The 22,462-nt window shown below is 44.0% G+C and overlaps 1 protein-coding gene across 1 annotated transcript in view; it reads right to left on the bottom strand.

Moving 5' to 3' along the window:
• Positions 1 to 5,295: 5,295 nt before the first annotated feature.
• Positions 5,296 to 22,462, bottom strand: part of SLC14A1 (solute carrier family 14 member 1 (Kidd blood group)) — a 129,670-nt gene continuing 112,503 nt past the window's right edge. The window contains exons 4-9 of the mRNA XM_082258267.1: positions 18,782 to 18,910; positions 18,496 to 18,688; positions 16,463 to 16,610; positions 10,747 to 10,881; positions 6,760 to 6,809; positions 5,296 to 5,650 (exon numbers count right to left, since the gene is read on the bottom strand). Coding sequence (XP_082114393.1) covers positions 5,474 to 5,650; positions 6,760 to 6,809; positions 10,747 to 10,881; positions 16,463 to 16,610; positions 18,496 to 18,688; positions 18,782 to 18,910 — 832 coding nt within the window. The 3' untranslated portion in view covers positions 5,296 to 5,473. The remainder of the gene's footprint in view (positions 5,651 to 6,759; positions 6,810 to 10,746; positions 10,882 to 16,462; positions 16,611 to 18,495; positions 18,689 to 18,781; positions 18,911 to 22,462) is intronic.

Below are 22,462 nucleotides of genomic sequence, written 5' to 3'. Positions count from 1 at the left end.
GATACAAATTGACTGGATCCTTTAGGTAAATCCTTGAATTCCTCAAATTACAAAATTTTGGTAAAATTTTGTTAAATCTAAAGTTATTTCAATGCTCATTTTCTAGGGTTACCATGCATGTTACAATCTGACTGTACAATTTCCTTTAGGTCTAACAACTATGTAGCATAAGGGCTTTCCTCAATGGATATAGATTGATTGGATAGTTTAGGTAGGTCCTCAAATTCCTTAAATGATATAATTTTGGTAAAATTTAGGTAAATCTAAAGTTATTTCAATGTTCACGGCATAGGGCAGTGATGGCAAACCTTGGCACCCCAGATGTTTTGGAACTACATTTCCCATTATGCTCCTGCACTCTGCATTGTAGCTGAGCATCATGGGAAATATAGTTCCAAAACATCTGGGGTTCCAAGGTTCACCATCACTAGGGGTAATTTCACTGCTTTTTTTTTAGGGTCACCACAGACTTTACATTTAGACTATACAACATCCCTTCTATCTAACAACTATGTAAGGGCTTGCCATACTGGATACAAATTAACTGGATCCTTTATGTAGATCCTTGAATTCCTCAAATGACAACATTTTGGTAAGATTTTGTTAAATCTAAGGTTACTTCAATGCTCATTTTCTAGGGTTACCATGCATGTTACAATCTGACTATCCAATTTCCTTTAGGTCTAACAACTATGTAGTAAAAGGGCTTTCCTCAATGGATATAGATTGATCGGATAGTTTAGGTAGGTTCTCAAATTCCTTAAATTATATAATTTTGGTAAAATTTAGGTAAATCTAAAGTTATTTCAATGTTTAGGAAATACATTTCCCATGATGCTCCTGCACTCTGCAGTGTAGCTGAGCATCATAGGAAATGTAGTTCCAAAACATCTGGGATGCCAAGGTTCACCATCACTGGCTTAGGGTGAACAGACACGTTACAATTTGACTATACCATTCCCTAGAGATCTAACAAGCTATGTAGTATAAAGCACTGTGCACAGGGGCTGAATGCCGGCCTACATTGGCCAGTTCAGTAAAAACCAGCTGACATTCGGCCCGTGTGTAAGCCAGCCGGCCCGACAGAAGCCGGTCGTTTGGCTGGCTTTTGTTGGAAGTGCATGCTGGAAAACCAGCAGCCAACTGGCTCCAGATCAGTGCTCTCAGCCAATGGCTGAGACGGGAGTGTTCTGGCGGAAGGGCATCCCCCTGTCAAAACATAATAGCTCAACAGGGAAGATCGCTGTACTAATGTCAGATCATTCGTACAGTGGGGGTTGAACGGAAAAAAATGCATAGTGTGTATCAGGCTTCATAAGAGTTTGCCTCACTGAATGCAGTGTGATTGAATAGTTTAGGTGGGTCCCAGAATTCCTCAAATTACATCAATTTGGTAAAGTTTTGGTAAATCTAAAATTAAATGTACTACCATTATATAGTGGGATTGTACAAACAATGTATAGACAGTTTTACATGTATATTTAAATCTTTTCCCAGTGTGAAACATCTAACTTCCTCCATATTCTGATGCCCCTCGTATCCAGTAAATCAATCCATACTTTTTTCCTGCAGGACCAGGTCAGTCCAGTGATGTCATGGAATCTTTATATTTTTTGGTGACAGTAGAGGTGGACAGATCTTTTTTTCCTGGATGTAATGATGTGCAAGAGCTGCTCAATCTAGCCACTTTACCACTAAGCCTATTTTTGACATTTTTTGTTCACAAGTTAAAACCAGTATTTTTTGCTAGAAAACTACTTAAAACCCCCAAACATTATATATATTTTTTTAGAAAAGACTCTGGAGAATAAAATGTCGGTCATTGCAAAATTTTTTGTCACACAGTATTTGCGCAGCGGTCTTTAAAACGCCATTTTTTTGGAAAAAATTAGAAAAATCACATTTCACTGCATTTAAAAAATACTAAACAGTAAAGTTAGCCCATTTTTTTTGTATATTGTGAAAGATGATGTCACGCCGAGTAAATAGATACCCAACATGTTACGGTTTAAAATTGTGCCCCCCCGTGGGATGGCGACAAACTACGGTCAATAGAGATCTCAATCTGCGACGCTTAAAATTTATTTAACGGTTACCAGTTTAGAGTTAGAGTGTAGCTCTTTTTTATAAATTATTGCCCACTCTCTGGCGATCGCGGCGATACCTCACATGTGTGGTATGAACAGCGATTTCATTCGCGGCTCGACTTGCGTATACGTTTTTTTTTGTGCGCGAGCTAACGGTGACGGGGGCGGCTAAATTAATTTTTTTTTTTCCTATTTATTTTTTCTTTTTTTTTAACTTTATTACAGGTTTTTTTAAAAAAAAAAAAATCTGATCACTTTTATTGCTGTCACAAGCAATGTAAACATCCCTTGTGACACCAATATGCAGTGACAGGTACTCTTTATGGAGGGATCGAGGGTCTAAAAGACCCTAGACCCCTCCACTACACTTCCATGTATGCAAAACGCCGAAAACGGCATTTTTGCATACAGCCGTTTTTTAAATCTGCCGCCTTTTGCAGCACAGTAACCCGGAAGTGACGTCATGGACGCCGCCTCCGGGTTACGTCATCGGAGACCCGATCGATGCCGTTTCCGGCATTCATCGGGACTCCATCCAGCCGGCCGACGTGCCGGCTGGGTGCTCGGGGCTCCCGGTGGGACGGGAGCCCCGAGTAAAGCCACGGAAGGCGGCGGGAGGGGGGGGACGTCCCCTCCCGCCCCCCCGGGTAACGATCGAGCGGCTCCCGAGCCGCATCGGTCATTACCGATGGAAAGCCGACCGTCGGCTTCAAACAACGGTACCGGGATGATGTCTCTAGCTAGAGGCATCATCCCGGTATAACCCCTTAAAGTCAGCCGACGTAGGTCTACGTGGCTAGACGTTAAGTGGCTAGACATACTGAGTCCAGGCTGCATAATAGTGTGCCCACCCAGGGGGTGGTCCATGACAGCCTGAGCTCAACTCATGGGGTACGTCCCTTGACAGCCTGAGCTCAAGGGAAGTTGACCAGTGGAGATAACGCTAGAGCATGGAGAGGTTTGCAGTGCTTAGCCACAAGTTTTTGTTAATACATTAAAGGTGTGAATCCTAGAACTGTAAGAAAATATTAATTGCTTTAAAGTGTATGTACAGACAAACCTTTTTTCTTTTTAAGTTCAGGATAGAAGGCAGAAGGGTTAAAATACATGTTTTGTTTATTTTTTGCTGTCTGTGCACCATTGTAGGCGGAACCGGAGACAGAACCAGAAGTCAGAGAAAATCCCCCAACGTGAGGGGGATTCCTCCCATTGACAGTTGTCCCTGGAACTAGTGTCCCCATTTGAGGATTTACTCTCTCGTTCTAGAGACAACTCAAAAATTGTGGCTTTCCCCTTACTTTGTTTCTTGGTGATAATGGCCCCCAGAACAAATAGAAGAGCGAATCTTCCCTATGAGGAAACCGCCAGCAATAAAAACTTGACAGATAGGGCTCTTTCACACGGTCGATCCGATCAGATCCGCCTGTCAGTTTTTTAGGCGGATCTGATCGGATCCTCCATGCAGCTCTATGGGGCAGCGGGTGTCAGCGGAGACACCTCCGCTGACACCCGCTGCCATCCGCATCCGATCCTGTGCGTGAAATCTGGACGGATGGAAACCCTATTTTTCCATCCGTTCAGTAATCGGATCGGATCTGATGAGAGCGGACAAGCGGTCCGCTCTCATCCGATCCCCCATAGAGGGTAGCGGGGGCTGAGACACCTCCCTCTCCGCTCTGCAAGCAGAGACGGAGCTGTCATCTGCCGGCTCAGCGAGGATCACGGATCGATCCCCGCTGAGCAACACGGATCCGCCTACGGAGGCGAACCGTGTGAAAGAGCCCATAGTCTTACCCTTTCCTACTTTCTCCAAAATGAAAAAATGGTTTTGTCTAAAGATACACTTTAAATTGTAAATTGTTGCTGTAAAGGCTCCTAGAAGTATTATAGTTTGGCCCAACCCTCGTAACTGTCACTTTTTTGGGACACCTTGGTCTGAATGTAAATGTGGGAAAGCACATCGGAAAAAAACTAAAACAATATAGTGCGCGCGTTTGTGTGTGTATATATATATATATGTATGTATATATATATATATATATATATATATATATATATATATATATATATATATATATATATATAATTTATACATTTGTGCACCTTTTTTTTTTGTAGTTTTGAAATGCAGTGTTATTTTCTATTCTACTTCAATATATAGCATGCTGTGATTTTCCATATCTGTTAAGCAGTGTAACGTTTGTGGGCAACAATGGCAGCAGTACAGTGCTCTATATGCACAGCTAACCATAATGTCCTTTATTTCTTTTTATCTACAATACGTTTCTTTTGTGCCCCTCCCAGATTTAGTTTCACTTTTTTCCTGACCTCATGGCTATGTCCTGCCAACTGCCAACTGCTATTTCACTGTCCAATGAGAGGGACTCAGTGTCCAGTAAGAGCACTCTTAATGAACATGAAGATGTTCATTGGTTGGGTTTAGATATAAAGTCAGGAAAAGTCAAGCCCCAGTAACAAGGTGAAACTAAAGCCTCGTACACACGATCAGATTATCGGACGATCTTTCTCCCTTTTTTTTTTGTTGCATGCTAGTCTCATATGGAAAGTGAAGTAGTTACTTTCATACGAAAATTCTCGTACGACAGAATTCAACTTCAGAAGTGATGTCATGTGTTGAATTGTTTTGTATGTGTTCTTTCGTTTCTGAGAAGCCTAGTCTTGCTCTTATGATTTTTTTCGGACGAAAACTGTACTAGTTAAACGAAAATCGGATGTTGTGTTGACGTACGATAAAAATTTTATAGCCTGCACATCCAGTTTTTGTCGTCCGAAAATTCGTAATCGGCTGTCGAAAGCACCATACTAACAATCCGAAAATAGGCAGATCGTTCGTTGGACGAAATGTTACTTCGAATTTTGTGTGTACGGGCCTTAAATCAGAAAGTAACATAGAAGGGGTATTTCTGGCTAATAAATGTTATAGCGGTGCCTTGTGGTGTCTTCTCTTAGGCACTAAAAGTGTAAACTAGAGTACAGGTTCACTTTAATTTTTACATGCCTCTGTGCTAAATTTGGCAGTGTATGTGCTAAAAATAACTACAACAGATAAAAGTTGGCAATAAACTTTAAATTTAACATTCAAAAATATATTCGGCTCTCCAAGAAAATTTAAATAAAACATAGAACAGTAGGAATTTTTTAGCAACCAGAGTATTGACATGATACAGCCTTCCACTTTACAGCTCGCAGTGTGAGTATATGATATGTGCGTTAGACTGCATGTGCATGTAGAATGATAGAAGAGTTCTCTTGGAGGTCTGATCATTGGCAGATGATGAGCTGGAAATGTCCATTTGGAAAGTGCATTAGGCTGAAAAAATGCAATAATCTGCAAAAGCTTGGCTAGAATGGACCAGAGTCTGTGCCTAGGCATTACACTGTTCTTTTTTCTCCTTCTTTAGGTTGAGATAGTAGATCCTGTTGTCCTCGGGATAGGTGACTTTGGACAGAGGCAGTTTGTAAATGGCGGGATTGTTCGTGGTCAGTAGGACAAAGATGAGTGTTGTTAGGCAAAACGGCCAAGTGCAAGACGGCAACCCAATCTGCAAAAGAGCAATGAACAAATGAAAGAAAATTGAGAAACCATGAAGTAGGTTTACTACTCATTATTACAACCGTATTCGGCATATATATATATATATATATATATATATATATATATATATATATACTGTATACAGTATATCCATTCAGTTGTTCAGAGTTTCAGACTCTCGGCAGTTCTACGGGCCAGCTATCTGGGCACCATGTCCGATACGCTTAAAAGCCTTTTCCATAGAATTTTTTTGCCAATTTTATTATGCAGTAGGTTGCCAGTTCTTTTCTAAACCTTCACCAAATTCTTCACTTGGGGCTGGTATGCAGAATATAGTAACACTTGTGCATAGCTAGTTTGTTCACAAATACTAGGGCCAGTTTAGACAGGAGCAAACTAATCTACTAACAAGTCTTTGGAGTGTGGAAGGAGACCAACTACCTGGAGAAAACCCATGCAATCTCTATTCAGATAGTATCTTGGCTTTGAACCAAGGACACCATTGCTGCTGCAAGGTGTAATTCCAAATAACCAAGAAACGGTGCCACCCTTACCTTATTCAGTAAACCGATTGGTTTAATGTTTCCCCCTTTCCCTCAGCAGCATCTACTCACCTTTCTTTCTTTCTTTTGCCCCCACTCTAATTACAGGACCAATTACCAAATACCAGCTCTCTAACATGGAGTGAGTCACATACTACTCCATACTCAGAAATTCTGGGTATTTGCTTCCCAGAAGTGGTTAAAATTAGCCATACTCCCCGTAGCTACCACCAATTGTGGAAGAGAGTTCCACATTTTCACCGCCCTTACAGTGAAAAACCCCTTATGCAGCTTAAGGTTAAACCGCCTCTCCTCTAATCTCATTATGTGGCCACGTGTCCTCTTGCACTCCTTGATAAGTCATTTTTGGTATGCAAAAACTATCATTGCATAATCCACTGAACACCAAAAGTGCCAAATTCGGTCTGGTCACAAAGGCTTTGATTGCCCGAGACTTGTAAGGGTTAAGTTAATTTATTTCACTGGTTTTAGGTGGAGTCATGAATTTACTACACCAAAAATACAGTGAGTATGATATTAGGTTCCTTGTAATTACTTTTCAAACAATACTTACCACTGCCATAACATTAGCCAATGCTGCTCCCAGGTAGGCACACATCAAAGCTACAAAAATAAAATAATTAAAACAAATGAAGGATCATATAAGATATAGGAATAGTATTAAAAACCGAAATCTGAACTTCATAGATATATAAAACAATCAGCAGCTAACATTTTCAGGATGTGTCAGAAGTGGAAGTCTACATATTGCTCTTAGTACATTTCTTTTAGGGTTCATTCACACCACTTGTGGTGCAGTAACGTGGTGCCATTGTATATGGCCACCCAATGAACCTCATTGGGGTGCACTCCCACGCAACACACCACAGCACAGCACAAGATGTCCTGTGCGCTGTAAAAAAAAAAAAAATGTAAACTACACATAGCTTATCATGCATGGGGTGCATTGCAGTCCATTCATTTTGAATGTGTTGCCTGACACAGCCAGCCACAACCCGCCTCAATGCACGAAAGACATGGCAGCACACTTAATCCTGTGGTGTGAATGAGCCCTTATAGAGTCAATCTGCTCAAAAGCGATATTTAAGTGCTTGGCAGACTCTGCTAAATTACACCCTCAACAGTGTCTTCTTCACTTTCTTCTGCCTCTTGGGGACAGGGAATTGATGAGATCTGTGCACGGAGTTCATTGGTCTATACATTTGAGTTGCCCATTATGAGGGTTCTCACATCATTGATGGATATTTTTTTTTTTTGTATTTTATGTTATGGGGAATATTACAGGAGGAGCTGGGACACACAAAGGTGGACAGGTGAAAACCCAAAACTCAAAGATGGACAGGAACAGTCTTGAGAATTATGCCAGGGGTTTCACTGTTGGAATATAGAATACATATAAGAAAAAAGACAATAGAATCTGTGCTTGAGTATCTCACCAATCCTGTGGAAAGACTCTCTACATCTTAGACATCTCAGGAACATGAACCCAGTTTCTTAGGCAGGCCATAGACGGTGCAAGTTTTATTTCCTGCAACCGCGAGTTGCAGGAAGACATTCGCAAGATTCCCACATTAACACAAACAGGGCTGACAGGGGAATCCCTCCTGCTGAACCATTGTCTGCTCCAGGTGGGGATGGCTTGGGGAAACTGCCCCCGCCGGGAGAAGACAGTGATCATTGCTAGCAGCTATAGCAGCCGCTAGCGATAATTTCAAGTAAATTTGGCAAGCTGGTTCTACCAAAGGTAATAGATCGATCAACTTGGTACATTCAGCCTGCCCACACACAGTTTGAATCTCAGCCGGTTCCTGCTGAACCATCTGAGATTCGAACTGTTTATGGCCGGCCTTAGTCCTTTAAAAGCAATTTGGTCTTGCTGGTTGGGGAATCCATAAGCACTATATATGAAAGAACAAATAAGGGCTTACCAGTCTTGTGCATTAACCGAGACACAAATTATTTCCAAAGATAAATATAGGTTCCCCACCGGACCCTCATAGTCCTATGCCTCTCCTCCCTTTCTTTCCGCCATTACTCCCCCCCCCCCTACCCTGCTTCCTCTTATCCTCTCCTTTATGTCCTTTCCCTCTGCCCATTCCTTTCCCACTCCCCTTCCCTATGGTACATAGGACTCCTTACGAATGTCTTCACCTTGGTGTTCTGTTGCTTGATTGAGGTTACAATCATTTTTGTTCGATGTAAATACTGCCTTTTTTTACCACTGTGATGCTGTCTGATTATTTACTAGGTAGCTACCATGTTCTATTTTACACCTGAGATTGTATCACCTTTGTAATATGTAAGTGCTAAAAAGTGCCTTATATGTTGTATATTTCCCTTGTTATTGATATACTTTTTTTTTTAATAAAGCATATATTTTTAAAAGATAAAATAGGTAAAATACTCACAAATGGTAATGAACAAGAAGCTCATCTCAAATCTCCATAAGAAAGACCAGATCTGATGTGCACAACTGCAGATAAACTGGGAAGATTTCACAAAGTCCTGCAGATGCTATTGTGTTTTAAGGGTGCCCTGATAAAGAGGGGGCACCCTCAAAACCCGTTCTGCAGTGATATTTTCCCAGTTCATCTGAAGGCGTGCACATCAGTTCTGATTGTTCTTGAGGAGATTTGTGATGAGCTTGTTGTTAATTACCATTTGTGAGTATATTACCTATTTTTATCTTTAGAGATGAATGGTGTCTCGGTTAATAAACACTGCTCAAAAAAATTAATGGAACACTTTGAAAACACATCAGATCTCAATGGGGAAAATATCATGCTGCTATCTATACTGATATGAATTGGGTAATGTGTTAGGAATGAAAGGATGCCACATCGTTTGATGGAAATGAAAATGATCAACCTTCAGAGGGCTGAATTTAAAGACACCCCGAAAATCAAAGTGAAGAAATGATGTAGCAGGCTAGTCCATTTTTCTGAAATTTCATTGCAGCAACTCAAATGGTACTCAGTAGTTTGTATGGCCCCCACATGCTTGTATGCATGCCTGACAACGTCGGGGCATGTTCCTAATGAGACGACGGATGGTGTTTTGGGGTATTTCCTCCCAGATCTGGACCAGGACATCACTGAGCTCCTGAACAGACTGAGGTGCCACCGAGTGGTGTCGGATGGACCGTAATAATGTCCCAGAGGTGTTCTATTGGATTTAGGTCAGGCGAGCATGGGGGCCATTCAATGGTATCAATTCCTTCATCCTCCAGGAACTGGCTGCATACTCTCACCACATGAGGCCAGGCATTCTCGTGCACCAGGAGGAACCCAGGACCCACTGCACCAATGTAGAGTATGACAATGGGTCCAAGGATTTAATCCCAATACCTAATGGCAGTCAGGGTGCCATTGTCTAGCCTGTAGAGGTCTGTATATCCCTCCATGGATATGCCTCCCCAGACAATCACTGACCCACCACCAAACCGGTCACGCTGAGCGATGTTACAGGCAGCATAAGGTTCTCCACGGCCTCTCCAGACCCTTTTATGTCTGTCACATGTGCTCCGGGTAAACCTGCTCTCATCTGTGAAAAGCACAGGGTGTCAGTGGCGGACCTGCAAATTCTGGTGTTCAATGGCAAATGCCAATCCAGCTCCACAGTGCCAGGCAGTGAGCACAGGGCCCACTAAGGATGTCAGGACCTTAGGCCGCCCTCATGAAGTCTGTTTCTGATTGTTTGGTCAGAGACATTCACACCAGTGGCCTGCTGGAGGTCATTTTGTAGGGCTCTGGCAGCGCTCATCCTGTTCCTCCTTGCACAAATGAGCAGATACCGGTCCTGCTGATGGGTTAAGGACCTTCTGTGGCCCTGCCTTTTGCGGCACTTTCCAGCTTTCCTAGAGTAACTGCCTGTCTTCTGGATTCTCCTCCATGCTTGAGACTATGCTGGGAGACACAGCAAACCTTCTGGAAATGGAACATATTGATGAGTCATCCTGGAGGAGTTGGACTGCCTTTGCAACCTCTATAGGGTCCAGGTATCACCTCATGTTACCAGTAGTGACACTGACCCTAGCCAAATGCAAAACTAGTGAAAAACAGTCAGAAAAGATTAGTAGGGGAAAAAAAGTCAGTGGCCTCCACCTGTAAAACCATTCCAGTTTTGGAGGTCGTCTCATTGTTGTCCATCTAGTGCACCTATTGTTAATTTCATTAATACCAAAGCAGCCAAAAATTATTATCAACCCCCTCTGCTACTTAACTTACCAGATCAATATCCCAGGGGTTTAATTGACTTGATGCTACACTCTAAATAAAAAGTGTTCCTTTAATTATTTTTTAACAGTGTATATAAGAACCAGGGGCTGATGTAACATACCAGGGTACACCTGTAACTTAAAAATCACCTTGGATCGACTCATTCTCTAATAGGTATTTTTTTGTAGCGTTCATTCTTAGGTGAATAGAACTAGAGGGGAAAACCATTATATCATCATAGATATTTTCCCTTTTGAATTATGCATGGATTCATACAGCATTCTAAATACACAGTACTTAATGCCAGTTAGCTTTGTACTCACCACAAGCAATGGCCAACAGGTGGGTTTGCCAGGTGAGAGCATAGAACATCCCTCCCACTGCGATACAGCCGAGCACTGAGTTATATCCCCACAGTCCAAAATAGATTGTCTCAAATGGTGCGGCAATGCTTAACCCTAAAGGAATGAGATCCATTGAGGAAATAGGAATTAATATCTTCAATTTAGTTGCTGCTTCAACTAAACATTTTAAGGAGAAACTTTTAGTTACTTTTATATTTTAAGATATACACATCTAGTCATCAGCTTGAAGAAGATCAGTCACATGTGAGCATCTGTCATCAGGGGCTGACTGGTAACTTTTGTCCGGGGGCAAGTACAAACCAGAAGCCCATGGTAGGACCACACTCAAGGATAAGATGAAATCAATGATATCCTTTATTCCTCATGGATAAATTCGTACAGACAGTGCATCAGAAAGACATTACAGGTTGACGCGTTTCACGATGCAGATGATCGCTTACTCATAATGTGTGGTAATGAGTAAGCGATCATCTGTATCGTGAAACGCGTCTACCTGGCATGTCTTTCTGATGCACTGTCTGTACGAATTTATCCATGAGGAATAAAGGATATCATTGATTTCAACTTATCCTTGAGTGCAGTCCTACTCTTTTGATTTTCAATTATTGCGGATGACGGATCCGACCTGCACCAGGATCAACGCCTCACCTGAGCTTCTTTCTCCCCCTTGTCCCCCCTCCCACTCTCTCTTCCCAGCCTCCTCCTGACCCCCATTCCAGGCTGAAGCTCTGCTCTATTTACTCTCAGTTACTACCCAGCAGGGGGCGGTTTGTGGTAGCTGGGACAACTTGGTCAGGGCTGGCCGGAGGAGGAGAGTCTCCAGTGGGGCCTCTGCTCAGACACAGCTTACACCATCCATGCTGGGGGGGAGGGCTGCGCTCTGTCCTTGTCTTTATCCTGAACTCAGTAAGTCAGCGGTGGGGACTTTTTATTTCTCTTCACCAGGAGTCCTTTAGGCATGTCTGTGGCAGAAGTAGTGTGTAGCCTTTATATGGGGCATCAGAGTGGCCTGGGGGGCGATTGCCCCCCTTCCCCCTAGCCCAGTCCTCCCCTGTCTGTCATAATTTAATAAATCTCTGCTCTTGAATTGAAACAGTGAAGACTTACCTCTTAGGGATTTTCTTTTGATTAATTACTTACTTGTATTCTCTCCCTGTCAGAGCAAAGGTTTCAAGAAGTAAAGTCATAATATTGCCTGGGTGTTGATAACAGGCACATAGAGGTTAATTTACTAAAAGCAAATAGACTGTGCATTTTGCAAGTGCAGTTGCTCCAGAGCTTAGTAAATGAGGTGAAGCATTACTTTGTAAAGATTACCTAATCAATTGCAAGGAAAAAAAAAACAGCATTTTTGCCTGCACATGATAGGATGATGAAAGTCATCAGAGATTCCCCTCATGTACTAAGCTCTGTAGCAACTGCACTTGCAAAGTACACAGTCTATTTGCCTTTAATAAATGAAGGGGTGTGTTTATCTTGATTCACTGGTGAAAACCAACCAGTAAAAAAATAGCTAAAAGTACATTTTCGACAGGATTCACACAGAACTTTCTGACAAGATCTCATCTATTTCTTATTTGACATTCGCTGGGCGAATCTTTCTAAGTAAAGTTGCAGCTATTTTTTATTTTTTTGAGTGAATCTTTGAGGGAATGTTTTTGGCAATGCTTGGTAAAGCGGTAGTAAATTCTGCTTTGTGATTTTTACCTACAGGTAAGCCTATAATAAGACTAGGGAAAATGAATATCTCAGAAACGGCACCTGTTAGGAGATATTCATATTGGATTCTGCTTGTGACGTCACCGGCGCATGCACTCTGAGTCTTCTGGATATAGTGCCGGACTTTCAGAGCCCCGTGTTGAAACGGAGGGCTTCAGTGTGCACGCGCGGGAGTGGCGTCATTGCGGCTTCCGGCCACTCACACTGCCGGAGTCCGCAAACCCGGAAGGAAGACCGGGGGAAGACAGCAGTGACAGCGTGCTGCTGGAGGGCTTGGTTCTAAGGTAAGTATTTGATAATGTGCTAGATAGGCAGCTAGGGGGCGCTGCACACTCCCGCCCCCACTAGGCAGCAGGGATGCCGATGCATGGGTCAAGCACCTGACACCCGTGATCGCTCCCCGCTGAGAGAGAAAAAGAGGAGAGCACCGCCCAATGGGACTTTAAAGGTCTTCCAAAAATAATGTACTGCTGTTAACCACTAACCACTTACGTCACTAGCCTGTGAGGCTCTGGGGAGCGATCGCGCGCCGACGGAGGCACGCTCCCGCTCCCGCGCGGTCACGTACCCCCCCGCGCGTGTGACCGGCGGACCCGATGTCCGCCGGTCACTCGGCGATCGTCGGTGGAGAGGGAGAAAGGCAGGCGCCTGATGTAAACAAGCCGCCTGTCATTCTCCCCTGTGTATGAACAGTGATCATACGGTTCTACTATGTAGGACCATTGATCACTGTTCCTACACCTCAAGCCACAGCCAATCACAGTTAGAATCACGCCCCTAGGGACACACATAACCCCTTCACTGCCAGTGTAATTTTACAGTAACAGTGCATATGTATAGCAATGATTACTGTAGAAATGTCACTGGTAACCCCAAAAGTGTCAAAAATGTCAGTCAAGGTTCCGATCTGTCCGCCGCAATGTCGCAGTACCGCAAAAAAAAAAAACGCAGATCGCCGCCATTACGCGCTAAAAAAAAAAAAACAACAAAAATCACAAAAATCTTTCCCTTTGTTAGTAAACGCAATAACTTTTGCGCAAACTAATCAAAATACGCTTTTTGCGATTTTTTTTTACCAAACATATGTAGCATAAAACAAATTGGCCTGAAAATGTTAAAAAATTTTGATTTTTACATTTTTTTTGGGGGGGAATTTCATATAAAATAATGTAAAAAATATTGCTATTTTTGCAAAATTGACGCTCTTTTTTTGTTTATAGCGCATGATCAGAAAATCGCACAGGTGATCAAATACCACCAAAAGAAAGCTCTGTTTGTGGGAAAAAAAGAACGTCAAATTCGTTTAGGTACAGCGTCGCACGACCACGCAATTGTCCGTTAAAATCACGCAGTGCCGAATCGCAAAATAGGCCCTGGTCAGGAAGGTGGTGAAATCTTCCGGGGTTTAAGTGGTTAAGCAATGAAAAAAAAAAGGGTTTTTATGTAAAAAATATAATTTTATTCAAAAATCACTCTTTTTGAATAAAATTATATTTTTTACATAAAAACCCTTTTTTAAGGAGGCAAATCTGTCCAGTCCAGAACTGGTTCAAGAAGTGTCCTTTCAGTCCTTTGGTGATGTGCTTTCCATGGTGCTGAAACTGTATCAGTACAACGTTTCAACACTAGGAGAGATCTTGTTATTTTTTTCTTTAAATAAAAAATGTTTAAAAAAAATGCAATGTGTCCCCCCTCCCAGAGATACCTAGCACACCAGTCAGGTAGGCTGGTATATTTATAGCAAGGGAACGGGGAGCACGCAGCCCCCCTACTAACCTGACACAAGCCCACTTGCATTGGGGGTGCTTTCAGGGTTCACTGAAGAAGTTCCCACCATTGGCCCATTTTATGTGCACAAGGAATTCTGGAGAAGGGTTATCGCCCATACTTGGACAATGCATTAATACCCATATTTGGACTAAGACTAAATAAAAGGAGTGATATTACAGGGATGTCCCCTGGGACCCCTGTGATGTTATTGCACATTTTTAAACTTAGTCTATATTGGGCGGTAGGGGGAACATGAGCCCCCCCCCCCCTACCGCCAGCACCGAAGAGCCTGGCTCTAGTCAGTTTTAGGCTAGGGTGGTTGGGGGGGGGGGTGATGATTTTTGGGGTACCCTCTAAAGTCCCCTGCGAAGCTAATAGTGTGTTGGCTGGTATAAGCTATGGGGATATTAGCCTGCATACGTATTAGCCTCCAGGTTGGTTCCCATGGGGAGGGGGGACACAATGTTTCTTTTACTCGGAACAAAATACTCCAATAATCAACCATAGAAGCACTGAACATGTATCAAAAAACACAGCACCCTCCATAATCTAAGCTCTAAATAAAGCACTTTAAAATATACATTCCCCACTTCAAACTAGGAAATAGTTTACATATGAATTTCAGAAAGAATCTGTATTTAAATCCCCTTGAGGGAGTTTTGCGCCCAGCAACGAAACGTATCTCTTTCATCTTCGCTGCCACAAAGCAGACGACAGCTAATTCTTAGAGGTCCCCTATATTAAATTTCTTAGAGGTTTGTTTGCTGTTGAACAGGACTACAATTAATGAGAAGCCATCAGCTATGTATTTCTTGAAAAACTCATGAGATGCTCCAGAAAATGTGGTCACCCTGGGTTCTGTATACCCAACTGAACCCTGATGCCCTAAACTCTTGATTACTTGCCACTCCCCTGAGACGCATGGGGGGGGGGGGGGTTCCCTTTGGATGGTCAAAGTCCTTACATAATACTAACACAGAGATTTAGGAGAAAGTTATAATAGTGTGCTTATTAAAGGGAACTCCTCTCCTCAACTCTCATCTCTCCTTCCTTACCTTCCCATCATCCCATCCCCACTCATTTTACCTCTTTCCCACTTGCCCATCGATGAACAAATTTTGGGCAAATTATGTTTGATGAGAATTTCACAATTGTGAATCTTGTTTGATGATATTTGCGAAGTGCTAATTTTGTTTGGAAACAGTTGTATACCAGTGTGAGAAATAAAGGGAAGGTAGAAAATCAAATCTTGGTCAAAATTGGGTGAATTTTGGGCAAATGTTGGGCAGACTTCTTGTCTTCTTGTTGATTTATTGATAAATACAATACACCCCTAATTTTCATATAAGAAAGTGACCAGACCATACTAGTCCAGGCATGCCAGTCCATACTGCTCCAGGCATACCAATTCATACTGCTCTAGGTGGATCCATGCTTGCCTACGTCACTTGCCAGGCACACATCAAGCTCATTGATGTTTAACTATCCAAAGAATATGGCTGACAGCACAACCAGCATACATTGCACAATTCCCTTTTATTCCATTAAAAAGTGGTGCAGATAGAAAAGTTGGACCTCTACGGGTCCATATATACACCAAATGCATTGGCACATTTTTCTCAATGCATGGCAATGCAAGGACCTGTAAGGTATGCAAACGAGAGTGGTTCACACTGGTGTGTTTCACTAATATGTACTGGTTTGCGGTAAAAAAAAAAGTAGAGCAAGTCTTCCCAAACAACGCATGTATAATGCATGTCTGTAAAGCACAGTGTGCATAAATGCACAGCTGTGCCTTTATGCACACTCAAATTTATTGGTAAAGTTGATCCAGGGAATAGCCGATTGCCTCTCGGGGGATCAGGAAGGAATTTTTTCCCCTGCTGTAGCAAATTGGATCATGCTTTGCTGGGGTTTTCCCCTTCCTCTGGATCAACTGCAGGTATAGGATTGTGTATATGGGGTTGTATGTTTGGGTTTTCTTTACTGTTTTATGTTTTTTATTGGTTGAGCCAGATGGACTTGTGTCTTTTTTCAACCTGACTAACTATGTAACTACAGTATGTAACTATGTATTTGTTTAGCATATAATTTATCTTTACATTTTATATTATTTATTTTTAGAAGCACTTGAGAAAAAAAGCCCCCAAAAAAGCACCTATCCCAAAAGCAGTTTTAGACTTACCTGCAAGCATTCCCATTGCAGATCCAATAGCAGCATGCATGCAAATGATTGGGGAGGAAATGAAGAGACCGACCAGCATCATGCCACCGCTCCACGGATTATCACACCCGTATACTTGCCCCACACCGACCGGCACAGCTTTCAGCAGCTGAAACACATATAATATTATAACTGTCTATGTGTTCTATACATACTCCATTCCATTTTGAAAACAATTATTTTACTTTTTTGCCAGCCTATAAAATAAATAATAGATGCAACTTTTTCCTAAAACGATAGCTTCATGGTTGCTTTGCTGACCCTCTTGCTTCAATATTTTGACTTATCAATGCAGATCAGGTAGACAGGAAAGGTCTTCTGACCTTCCTAATTGGCCTACTGGTTTTAGGTCAATGACTCACAATGAATTAGAGCCAGAGAGTAAGCATCCCCACGAGGAGGCCAATGGCAGTAATTCTCTTAGTGAGGTTTACTAAAAATCCACCTGTCAAAAGGCCTTTGGACAGTCATTATAAACAAGCCTCACAGACCTATGTAGCTGCTGTGCCTTTAAGGAGGGGTGGGCTCCCTCCAGTCACCTGTCCTCCATCTATCCATTAGAATGCATGTGCTCTCATTGTGGAGAGTCTTCAAATGGTAGAGTAAGGGTCTGCAGATATAAGGGTGCCTTGCCGTGGCCTGCAGCTTACGCATGTATTTTCAAATGTGTGCAACGAAACCCCTGTTTTTAATGCATACTGTTAGACAGGTCAATTTGGTTATCGCTGGCTGGTTGGTAAGTAGTGACTGGAAATCCCCTTGCTTTTTTGATCTATGTAGCTGCTGGCACTGTGGAACGATTCATCCTCAAGGAAGCAGTGAAGTTAACCAACGTGGGTCTCTGAGCAACTATAGCTATCTCTGCTTTCTTTTTCCAGTGCACCTGCTCTGTGTTTTGTTAGAGATTAGAAGATTGGTAGGCTGGCAACTCATTGCTGGGAGGAGGAGCAGCAAGGGAGCTACTGAGTTACTGCTAGGAAAAGTGAAGCATGGTGAGCTGAGCTGCCGAAACACTGTTGTGAGGGGGGTTGCTGAACTGGTGAATGACTGCTGGAGGAAAGGAGTAGGGGAGCTGATCTGCTGAATAAGTGGGAGAGAAGCAAGAGTAGCTGAGCTGCTAAGCCAATGCAAGGGGAGGGGGGGGGGGTGGATCAGGGGCTAGGAAAGGGAAAAGGTGAAACTGAGCTGCTGACTGAGCAGGTTTAGCTGAGCTGCTGAGTCACTGCTAGGAAAAGGAAAGCAGAGTGAGCTGAGCTGCTAAAACACTGTTGTGGGGGGTTGCTGAACTGTTACTGCTGAAAGAGGACAGTAGGGGGAGCTGATCTGCTGAATATGTGGGAGAGGAGCAAGAGTAGCTCAGCTGCTGAGCCACTGCAGGGAGGGGGAGGTGAAACTGAGCTGCTGAGTCACTGCTGGAAGAAGAAGGGGAAGTTGAGCTGCTGACTCACTGCTGGTAGCAGAAGCAGGTTCAGCTGAGCTGCTGAAAGACTTCTGCAAGGGGGGTGTCTTCACTCTTGAATGACTGCTGGAAGATGGGAGTATGTGGAGCTAAGCAACTCAATAGCTGCTGGGAGTTCAGCAAAGGGAGCTAAGCTACTGAGCCACTTCTGGGAGGGGAAACAGGTTTTGCTGAGCTGCTGAGCCACATCTGGAAGGGAGAGCAAAGTGAGCTGAGCTGCAGACTCACTGCTGGAAGGGGGAATAGGTTTTTCTAAGCTTTTGGTTAACTGTTGGAAAGGGGGAGCAGACAGAGCTGACCTTCTGAGTTACTGCTGGGAGGGGGAGCTGAGTATCTGAGAGAAAGTGTAAATACTTTTGTTGTGACATTTGAAAATGAATTGCCCCGCAGTGTTTCATTTTAAAGCTCATTTACTGCATGTTAAGAATATGTAAATATTTTAACAGGTTCTAGCCTCAGGTTCACTAACCCAAAGTTCACACTTGTAGTGAAATCTTTTAATGTACAGAAAACCCACACTCTGTAGCAGACTTACCTGTGATATTTCAACATCAGACCATGAAATGTTTGGGACGACACCTGTTGGCCGAAAGTCCACAGTGGGGAAGAATTCGTTGTTGGGGCCAGTGGCAGCCAAGTGCAGGCAAACAGCGATATTGAAAGGCAGTGTAAAAACTGGCAGGTCCCATTTACTAAAAATGTTACCCAAAGCACTGGACAGGAGCGGACTGCAATAGAACACATTGGACATTGAAAGGTAAATAAATTCCAGATGCACACCAGCTCTTCAGATAAGTTCTGCATTAGACTGAATAACATACCATGTCATTGACATGACAGCCACGGGGAAAAGTAGCCACCCGTACCAGTCTCCTTTAGTCGAGAAAACAGCCATCAGCAACCCCACTAACATTGCACTGTATCCATGGAGTCCGGCCGCTATTGCTGACCTGGTAAATGAGAAAAGCACAACTATAGATGACTCTCTTTCATATCTGGTATACATTTAAATTCCAGTAAACTAATTATCAACTCACTGCCCCCTCAGCCAAATAATGTGATTGAAAACTAAAAAAAAAAATGTCACTCTGCCACCAATTTACATGAATTGGACCTATAAACAGGCAAACCAAAAATAACTTCAAGTATCTAAACCACGTCTCCAGATACAGAGTATATCCTTATATACAATGCATACAATGCTGTATATAGTATATTAGCCTTTCTCAACCTTTTTACCTTACAAGAATCTTTGAAAAAGGTCTTGGGGTACCCCAGATACAACCAATTATATGGAGGTCAGTTGGCAAAATGCCTTACATTAGTGATCTGTGGGAAGAATGTCCCTTCTACAGTGGTGGTCAAAAATCCAGCCTTAATGAAGATAATTGGTATCAATGCCAAGTGGCGTTGGCCCAATACTATGCAGGGACCATGAAATGGGAGTTTAACAGCCACAGCTCAAGGAACCCCTAACAGTCACTGGAGGAACATTAGGGTTTCCTCAGAACCCTGGTTGAGAATAGCTGTATATTATAGTATATACTAACAACTTTCCAGACCAGGGTTTCTCAACTAGGGTTCCTCCTGAGGTTGCTAGGTGTTCTTTGAGCAATGGGCAATTTCTACCTCTTAGATAAGTTTCCAATGACACCATTGTTTCTTTTAGCTCTCTGTAAGGGGGTCATTCTTCCCAATGATGACAAGAGTAAGGAGCATTCTTCCCACTGACTGTCACACTAATGTGTCATGAGCTGTAGATTTTATAATTTTTAGCAGGGGTTCCCCGAGACCAGAGATTTCAAGGGTTCCTCTGTGTTTGATTGCCCAGTTTGGTCTTAGCAGCAGTGATGACCGATGCTGCATCCACCAGGCTGAGTATATATATCTATCTATCTATATATATATTTTTTTTTAAAAAACCTGAACTTCTTTTAAAGTGTGTAAAACCCCAAATCTTTATGTAGGTTTGGTACCTTGCAATATTTTTGGTCTTGTTAACTGCAGAGTTTACTTAAATTGGAACTAAACCCTCCTATCGTTTCAGCCAAGGAAGCTGCCATCTTGGCCTCTGTTTGATGTTCAGCTGCCGTGATGCTGCATATGTGATCAGTAGGGTTGAGCGAACACCTAGATGTCCGTGTTCGACGGGTTCGGCCGAACTTTAAAAAAAAGTCCGGGTCCGTGTCCCGGACTTTTACCGAACTTTTCCCGGACACCGAACCCCATTGAAGTCAATGGGGACCCGAACTTTAAGGCACTAAAATGGCTCTAAAACACCAAAGGAAAGGGCTAGAGTGCTGCAAATGGCAGCAAAACGTAATTAAGAGCATGGCAAGTGCTCTGCAAACAAATGTGGATAGGGAAATAACTTAAAACAACAAAAAAAAAACAGAAAAATAAAACAATGTTCTTCTTCATCTCTGAAGGACGAGGCCCATATGGAGTAGGAGGGAGGTTGAGGTGGTGGTGGATGTGGCGGTGACATAGGCGTGCGCACAGGGTGTGCTGGGTGTGCCTGGGCACACCCTAATCACCTAGGGCACATAGCATTGCCAGTGAGGAGATGGGAAAGATCTCCCTGGGACCTGCTCTGCTCTATTTCTCCTTGCCTACAGGTACATGGCCCCGATACATTACTCTCCCTGCTGGCAAACACATGCATGTGTATTTCAACTTTGGGGTGCACACCTTAATGCAATAGGCTGCGCACACCTATGGGCGGTGTAGGTGGAAGCGGCGGTGGAGGAGGACCAGGGCCGGATTAACAGCATCATGGGCTTGGTGCTGAGGATTTTGAAGGGCCTTAAGGGCCGTGCCTTGCCATGCACCCAGAGGAGGAAGGGTGCAGCCATGCATGCCTAATTCAACATGGGATGCTGTCTCTGAAGCCCATAAACACATCCATGCATCGCCAACTGTCCCTCCTTGTCCGGCCTTCACGCTGTGTGGGGAGGTTCTGAGGGTGCTGCCTGGGGAAGCGAGCATAGAAGCCAGACTTCTGTGTTTACAAGTGACAGAAGAGCGGTAACAGTGAATATGGCCAACCCGGGGCCCAGAGGCGTAACTAGAGCCTTCAGGGCCCCGATGCAAGAAACCATGAAGGGCCCCCCCAGATCCCTGGCCGGGGCCCTTCCCTTCAAGCCCAGGGCTCTTCCCACTAATCCTGGGGCTCTTTACTCTCGTTGCATGGCCTTTTATTAGGGTCCCGCAGCAGGATCCTTTCACAAGTTCTGCAGTGGGCTCCCTTCCTGCAATCTTTGGGCCTCCCCACAGTGGTGCAATGCCAGGGCCCGGTCGCAAGTGTGACTTTTGCAATCCTGGAAGTTCACCCACTGGTTTGCTACTGGGCCCCCTGGAGCATGGGGCCCGGTAGCAATCGCAACCCCTGCAACCCCTGTAGTTACGCCCCTGCCGGGGCCTATATAAAAGGTAGGGGCCTGGAGCTGCAGCTCCAATAGCCCCTACATTAATCTGGCCCTGAGGAGGAGGACGAGGTAGCCAACACTGCTTCTTTTCAAAAATTTTAAATGAGGGTACACCCCAAAAGAGTGAGAAAGAGCAAAAATGGAACAATGGGTGGGTAAGGTCGGTATCCATTGCTATTCTGCATAAGGTACGGAAAAGTCCCGTGGGATCCATGCCTGGTTCATTTTAATGAACGTGAGCTTGTCCACATTGTCTCTGGACAGGCGGCTGCGCTTGTCTGTTATAACGCCCCCAGCCGTGCTAAATACCCGTTCAGATAATACACTGGCTGCAGGGCACGCCAGCACCTCCAAGGCGTAAAGGGCAAGCTCAGGCCATGTGCCCAATTTGGAGACCCAGAAGTTGAAGGGGGCAGACCCGTCATTCACTACATGTAGGCGTGTGCACACATACTGCTCCACCATGTTGGTAAAATGCTGCCTCCTGCTAAGACGTTCCATCTGAGCTGCTGGTGCTGCTGTTTGTTGTGGCGTGCTGACAAAGCTTTTCCACATTTCGGCCATGCTAACCCTGCCTTCTGAGGTGCTGGCGGTGCCCTGGTTGCGTTGGCGACCTCCTCCTCCTCCTCCTCTGCCTTGTGCTTCCACTGTGGCCCCGCTGTCAGATGGGAATGCCAGCAGCATGGCGTCTACCAGCGTGCGCTTGTACTCGCGCATCTTGCGATCGCGCTCCAGTGAGTGAATTAAGGACGGTACGTTGTCCTTGTAACGGGGATCCAGCAGCGTGGCCACCCAGTAATCAGCACAAGTTAGAATGTGGGCAACTCGGCGGTCGTTGTGGAGACACTGCAGCATGTAATCGCTCATGTGTGCCAGGCTGCCCAGAGGCGACGAAAGGCTGTCCTCTGTGGGAGGTGTATGGTCCGTGTCCTCTGTATCCCCCCAGCCACGCACCAGTGATGGCCATGAGCTGGCCTGGGTGCCACCCTGCTGTGAACATGGTTCCATCTCCTCCTCCAGCTCCTCCTCCTCCTCATCCTCCTCATCCTCCAGAACTGTGCCCCTGCTGGACAA

Source organism: Pelophylax lessonae (genome assembly GCF_965119305.1).
Source record: "Pelophylax lessonae genome assembly, chromosome: 1".
Lineage (NCBI taxonomy): Eukaryota > Metazoa > Chordata > Amphibia > Anura > Ranidae > Pelophylax > Pelophylax lessonae.
This window is presented reverse-complemented; position numbering and strand designations above follow the sequence as displayed.